The sequence below is a fragment of the Sinocyclocheilus anshuiensis genome, unplaced genomic scaffold (assembly GCF_001515605.1).
Source record: "Sinocyclocheilus anshuiensis isolate Anshui unplaced genomic scaffold, SAMN03320099.WGS_v1.1 scaffold247, whole genome shotgun sequence".
Taxonomy (NCBI): domain Eukaryota; kingdom Metazoa; phylum Chordata; class Actinopteri; order Cypriniformes; family Cyprinidae; genus Sinocyclocheilus; species Sinocyclocheilus anshuiensis.
In genome coordinates this window covers 819,165-826,792 of record NW_015552543.1, presented here as the reverse complement: position 1 = coordinate 826,792, position 7,628 = coordinate 819,165, and the positions used below count along the sequence as shown (strand labels likewise).

At 38.8% G+C, this 7,628-nt stretch overlaps 1 protein-coding gene across 3 annotated transcripts in view; it reads left to right on the top strand.

Moving 5' to 3' along the window:
* The window catches only part of vwa8 (von Willebrand factor A domain containing 8), a 116,045-nt gene that overhangs the window by 63,113 nt on the left and 45,304 nt on the right, over positions 1 to 7,628 (top strand). For all 3 annotated transcript variants that reach the window (XM_016454457.1, XM_016454458.1, XM_016454459.1), the window contains 4 exons: positions 1,395 to 1,517; positions 2,342 to 2,406; positions 3,471 to 3,596; positions 3,752 to 3,861. In XM_016454457.1, coding sequence (XP_016309943.1) covers positions 1,395 to 1,517; positions 2,342 to 2,406; positions 3,471 to 3,596; positions 3,752 to 3,861 — 424 coding nt within the window. The remainder of the gene's footprint in view (positions 1 to 1,394; positions 1,518 to 2,341; positions 2,407 to 3,470; positions 3,597 to 3,751; positions 3,862 to 7,628) is intronic.

Below are 7,628 nucleotides of genomic sequence, written 5' to 3'. Positions count from 1 at the left end.
ACTTTTGGCAATATAGTGTACAAGCCAGCCTAGCTATTCAAAATCTTTGTCTGCAATTTAATAATATTGACCTATTGCTTTTGCTATTGCTTTTGACCATTAGGTATCAGTAACATAGTTCATTCAGAACCTGTTTTATGGACAGACTTTCTGTACCACACTATTCTGCTGATATGGAATGAGTTTGACTACTTAATCAGTTATATTAATAGAAATGCTTGACTGGGGCAGACAAAAAAATCCTAAAATAATAAATAATGACAGTTTACCATCTGATCTCACTCAGTGACTCTAGGCTACGTAGGATGGGACGAAACCATGTAGATATGGTGTAATGTAGATACATTTATAATTTCTATTACATTACTACTACTACTACTACTACTGTTACTACTAATAAAAAAGATCTCTGGGGGCCCCAAAAGTGCGTGGGCACTTTTACTGCGGTATGTGAAAGCCAGGGCGTAAGGAAGCCATTATCCTGAAGATTTAATGATGAGGGGGAATTTAAGACCTGCACCTCTTCACCAACCTTTCCTGTGAAGGGTAACGGGAGGCTGGCATAATACTTGCATAAAATATTCATATCATATGTAAAAAGGACATCTAGATATCTTAAAGGCACAGCTGTAAAAAAGGCCAGGGTCAGATAATGGAAATGAATGAATGAATGAATGATGTATTTATATAGCGCTTTATTGTGTATTGCTGTACTCCTAAAGCGCTTTACAATCATGTGTGGGGGTCTCTCCTCAACCACCACCAGTGTGCAGCATCCACCTGGATGATATGATGGCAGCCACAGGAAAACGGCGCCAGTGCGCTCACCACACACCAGCTACAGTTAGAGAGGAGAGAGAGTCATAGAGCCAATCAAGTGTATGGGGATTATTAGGAGGCCATGATAGACAAGGGCCAGTGGCAGCAATTTGGCCAGGACACCGGGTTTACACCCCTACTCTTTATGAGTGCCATGGGATTTTTAATGACCACAGAGAGTCAGGACCTCGGTTTAACGTCTCATCCGAAGGATGGTGCTTTTTGACAGTATAGTGTCCCCGTCACTACACTGGGGCATTAGGACCCACACAGACCACAGGGTGAGCACCCCCTGCTGGCCTCACTAACACCTCTTCCAACAGCAACCTAGTTTTCCCAGGAGGTCTCCCATCCAGGTACTGACCAGGCTCAACCCTGCTTAGCTTCAGTGGGCAACCAGTCTTGGGCTGCAGGGTGATATGGCTGTAAAATGGTTGTGAAAAACTAAATTATGACTGTTCTTGGCACATAAAACCTAGACATTAACCTGACATCATAAGTGTACCTCAGGGAATTGAATGAAATTATATGACCTATTTTTCAGAACCGAACACATTCCTGTCTCGTTTTTGTAGGGAAATACAGTGCTGCATCTGGACCTGGTGACCGGTGCTGTGAGGAGACTGGTCCTGTCTCAGGACAAACAGGAGGAACCACCACGCAAGACCTCAAACTGGTGGAGCAACAAAGAGAGTCAGGTGGAAATCTACATTTAGATCCGTCGTTCTTAACCAGGGGGCTGCAGCAAACTAATATAATATTATTTGAATTCACACCCTTATCAACTGTGTTGTGCCTTCAAATATTATTGTGGACAGATAAAAAGTTTGAGAACCACTGCTTTAGAAAAACACATATTAAAAGTATAATTTCTGCAGTGTTCCCAACCATCTCCCTATAATCAGGTGTGATGCAATTTAGTTTAAAGATCTGAGAATAATTATCAATTGTCTCTTTCAATATGGCAGGGTTTTTTTTTTTACGATAATACTTAAATAATTTAACAACACATTCACGGTTCTCTGATGTTGGTTAATGGTCACATGATAGTAAACAAAATAATTAGTCTTTTTGAGTAAGGATTTATTTTCAAGTTGTAGTTATTTTACATTTAGTTTGCATTATTATAATCAACTCACACATGAACCCTGAGGTTTTCACAACCCTAGTTTGGGAAACTCTGCATTATGGGTTACTATTAAAATCACACCGAATGATATTCAAACTCAAATTAAACACTTTTAAGATTATACAAAGCATATAATCAGTTCTTAGATTATTAGTGTCACTGGACGCACAGTTTTTGTTCCCAGCTGTGATGTTGCAGAAATAGAAACCATTCCAAAACTAGAATGTAGCCCTGTAGCCCGTCGTGTATCACTATTGTGGCTGGTTAGGACAAAAACTCTGACGAACATGGAAATTATACCATTTATTGTGTCTTTGTATCTGGTTAGGACGCCGTGTAAAATTGTACAATCACACCTAATCATCTTCAACTCAATATTTTTGTTGTCATTAGCCAGCATACAAAATGTGCAAGGAGTTTGCCCACAAGAACTGGGTTCTCTTCTACAAAGAAAACGGGTAGGTTACTCTCCCTCGGTTTTATGCGTGATATGCCACTCTTACACACTGTTCTGAAAACTAGTGAGCTGCCTATATTGGTAGCGTTTTTCATTTTCAAAGCAAAGCATCTCTTGTCCAAATTGTAAGACAACATGCATGTTTCTTATCAATTCCAGAATGCACTTCAACAAAAAACCTGCATAAGATGTCTGTCGAAGTGTAAAAATAAAAAGCACTGAGAAAAATTCAAGATAATTGTTTAGTCTAATTAATACACAATTTTGCCCAGTATTTGTATACTATGAATGTTGAGGCCTTAGAAACATGCTACCATATGCTCCACCATATGCTCCATCCTTGTGATAAGTGTCAATTGCATGAGTTGGATCTTGTGTTTCACAGACATACTTTGCAATTTTAATAAAATCACTGTAAAAAAATTCCAGAGCAAACTGCCTTCTAGAAATCTCATGATGTCCGAACGCAAAACTCTGATTTCACTATTTTCACTATAAGTTATTGTTACAGTTATTATCCTTGGTGTGAACAGGCCTTTAGTCCCATCTGAATTGTTACATAAAATCACAAACATTTCAAACATAGCGCTGTAGCTCAAACATCCTTTAGAAAACTAGTCCCATCCCAATAGATCTTATGTAGTGCTCTCCAAATCGTTCAGTTATGAGGGTTAGTCACAAAAAAGAAAATTCTGTCATTATTACCAGTGTGAATTAGGCTACTTTTACAATGTCTTTATGTACTTTTTGAAGCGTTTTCAAGCAAAATTTTGGTTGTGTGGACAATCAATCAATGGATGGACAAAATGATAAAAGAATATTAAAAATACATTCATTTGCATTCAAAAATGAAAGTCTTATGATTTCAGAACAACATGAAGGTAAGTAAATGATGGCAGAATTTTCATTTTTGGATGAACTATTCCTTTAAGTTAGGATGTTGTCTTAGAAAGCAGATATCTATGTAGGCTGTAGACTGCCAACAGCTCATTAGGTTTCGGATCAGAGCTCTGGTGTCCTGTTCAGGCATGGCCTACTGATTTGTACTCTGCTCTACTTGGACAGGAGTCAGCTGGATGTTGTTGATGTGCTAGAAGGTCAGGTTCACACCATCTCCCTCCCCATCAATCTCAAAGCTGTGTTCCTGGTGGCTGAAGACCGCTGGCTTCTTGTTGAGAGCAAGACTGACAGGTACCAATGAAATCAGAAGAATTCCTTCATGTTTTAGTTGATTGCACGCATTGCTCAGACTTGGAAAAGGGTGTTTTCCTTTTTAGAGGTAATATAAGCGTATTTGCTTCAGCCGATGGTACGTCTTTAACAAAATGTGCTACCATCATGTGCAGGAAGTTCCTGTTGACAAAGCCCATGCACATGGGCGCAGAGGACACGGGAGTGTGCCAGCTGCACGCCATCAGTGAAGACGCTGTTAACACTGGCTTTGGCACCAGCTCAGGTGAGCAACTCTTATCACTTATTGGCCAGAACAACCAATCAGAAGTGACTCTGCAATGTTGCCGTCCAATCAGGGCCACTGAGAGCCCTTCACACTTGTCAGTCACCATCTGTCTTACTTTGGCAAATGTGTCTGTTTCACATCTGCTTTGACTGACATGAAGCCTGGGGGATTTTTAAATCTGACTTGTGTCAGATTCAGGACTTTTGCACGTGAATAAACTTGGTGTCATCTTTGATGGCTTTCATAGTAAATATGGTCTCAGATGCTGCCTGGTGTTCAAAAATGTCTTGTGCTTGCGAAATTAATCTATTGGCTCATTGCACTCTACATTCTCACTCCTAGTGGGTATGTATGTTTTCACTTATAATTTAGTCAAATCAAGTCATATTTATTTATATATCGCTTTATACTATAGAGATTGTTTCAAAGCGGCTTCACAGTAATAAGCAGGAAAAGAGACAAATTCAAATTCTGCTGCATAGCAGGCTCTAGAAGACAATAGTGTCTTTATTCCCCTCAAGTCAGTTTAATGTTGATTCAGTTTACTTCGATCCATTATGAAACCATTCACAGAATGCATTTTTGCTTCGCAGTGAAACGTAAGCAGTGGAATGGGGAAAAAAACGCAAGGCCTCGATATGCTTTTTTTAAAAGTTGAACTTATTTTAACTTGAACACCTCGTGTTTAGAACGCAATGGGCAAACATGTCCGTCTAGTGTGAAAAGTAGTGGTATGGAAAAACGCATTCCTTGTGAATGGCCCTTGGATTCAGCTATAAAATTCAGTTTAGTTTACATATTTTTTGTTCTTATCCGATACTGTCAGTGCATTCAAATCAACAATACGGAATAGTAAGTGTCTTTTAAACCCCCGTCCCTAACTAAGCAAGCCAGTGGTGACACAAGCCAGAAACACAAACTCTATCAGGTGGCAGAAATGGAGAAAAAATCGTTGAAATAATCAGTCGAGATGCCAGTTCTCCTCAGGGCTAAATGTACAAATGCTGTTTGTTATTGCTAATAGTTAGGCTGAGGGTTTTCTCCAAACGTTATTTAGGATACGTCAGAGTGAAATACCTCTGCCTCAGAGCGTGAATGTCCACGGAAGTAGCAATTACACACTACGCCTGTCGGCTGACAGACAGTCACGGTTATAAGCCGCTGCCACCTGTTGTCGTGTCATTCTCAGCATGTCTCTTCTCCCTGCTGCTGCCAGGAGGAAAGTGTGGTGAGATTCCTCACTCTGGTGCTATCACAGAACCAGGGTTACGTAACCATAGCTTCCTCTCTCTTACTACTACACCGAAGCATCGACCGCAGGCCTCTGGAGGTGTGCAGGCTGACAGTCCTTAACAAAGACAAGGACCGTTGGGATGAGAGGAAGATGCGTTGACAGACTCCATTATGGCAGCCCAACTATGGGACTCCTGGGCTTCTCTTCAGGCTGTGAGGAAAAGCAAAAGATGATTCATTACATTACCGTTCAAATAGTTGGGGTCAATATGTTTTTTTAAGTAGACATTTGATTAAATTTAACAAAACTGACAGTAAAGACATTTATAATACTGAAAGATTATTTTTACTTTCTATTTATCAAAAAGTCCTGAAAGAAATGTGTAACGGTTTCCACAAAAATATTAATCAGCACAACTGCTTTCAATATTGATAATAATAATCATATTTCTTGAGCAGCAAATCAGCATTTTAGAATGATTTCTGAAGGATCGTGTGACACTGAAGACTGGAGTAAAATTGCTGAAAAATGCTGAAAATTCAGCTTTGCTTCACAGGAATAAATTTTATTTTAAAATATATTAAAATAGAAAATAGTCCTTTTAAATTTGAATCATTTCACAATATTACTGTTTTTACTGTATTTATGATCAAATAAATGCAGCCTTGGTGAGCATAAGAGATGAGATGTCTTTCAAACACTACATATATATATATATACATACATACATACAGGTGCATCTTAAAAAATGAGAATATCGTGAAAAAGTTCTTTTTTTTTTGTAACTTATTTCAAAAAGTGAAAACTTCATGTATTCTAGATTCATTACATGCAAAGTAAAACATTTGAAAAGTTTTTTTTTGTTTTAATTTTGATGATTAGAGCTTACAGCTCATGAGTCAAAAATCCAGTATCTCAAAATATTATAATATTTCCCAAGATCAATCAAAAAAAAGGTTTTGCAAAACAGAAAAGTTCAAGTTCTTTAAAGTATGTTCATTTCTGCGCTCAATACTTGGCCGGGGCTCCTTTAGCACAAACTCTAGCATCAGTGAGGTGTGGCAACATGGATTGACACGAAAATGTAGTAATTACACCATAAATGCATATAATTAAAGTCTACTGTGTTTCACAGTCAGCACATGGCTTTTTGGCTAGGTTTAAATGGAAAGAGCACTTTTAGATAAACAAGGCAATAATAGATGGCACTCGTGGAGGTAAGAAAACAAAGTTCTTTATGAACCGCAGGATTGCTTGTAATAAAGATTTTAATGCAAAAGGAAAGGCAGTAGAGCTGACTATTTCTGTCAATAGTAAGTTTGTGGTAACGTAAGAAAAGTAGTTTAATTGTTTTGCCACTTGCTTGAGCACCTTAATATATAAATCTAGAAGTAAATGCAAAAGTAAAAAGCTTTGAATAATATGTTCCTTATAGTTATTGTTTAAACATGTCAGGCCCTGAATAAATGTCAAAAAATCCTGATTGGAGTATCAATATAAATAGTTATAAATGATAAAAAAGAAGGCTTTAAAAGGATGGGTATCAGTGATCGGTATCGGCATATAATGCTTTCTGTGATGGGCCTCAAAAACCCTGATCGGAGCACCCCTATTATTTTATATCTGCTCTTATTGTATAGCTTTTATTTGTCTTATTTTAAAATTGTTTATCTCATTGTTCTATTATTTATTCTTGTTTTTCTGTTGTCTTTGTCAAGCACCAATTTACCGCGACAAATTCCTCGTACATGTATACATACAGTACTTGGCAATAAACATGATTCTGATTCTGAATACTTGGTCGGGGCTCCATTAGAACAAACTCCAGCATCACTGAGGTGTGGCATGGAAGCGATCAGCCTGTGGCACTGCTGAGGCACTATTGAGCCTTCAGCTCGGATCCACTGTTTCTCATCTTTCTCTTGAAAATACCCCATAGATTCCAATTGGGGTTCAGGTCAGGCATGGTGGCTGGCCAATCAAGCACAGTAATATCATGGTCAGCAAACCACTTGGAAATATTTTTGGCACTGTGGGCAGCTGCTAAAGTCCTGCTGGAAAAGGAAATCAGCATCTCCATAAAGCTTGTCAGCAGATGGAAGCATAAAGTGCTCCAAAATCTCCTGGTAGACAGCCACATTGACTTTGGACTTGATAAAACACAATAGACCAACACCTGCAGACGTCACGGCACCCCAAATCATCACTGACTTCGGAAACTTCACACTGGACTTCAAGCAGCTTGGATTCTGTGCCTCTCCAGTCTTCCTCCAGACTCTAGACCTTGATTTCCAAATGAAATGCAAAATTTACTTTTCTCTGAAAACCACTGAGTAGGGCTGAACGATTAATTGCATTTGCGATAATATCGCGATATGAGAAAACGCGATTTTTCAATCACAGAGGCTGCGATTACACTCGGTCACGTGACACGCGAGAGTGAAGAGGTGTGTTCCACTTGAAGATCGATCGGTGTATGACATCAAAGTACGGCGAGAGAAAGCATAAGGAGACGTCCGCGCTCTCTTAT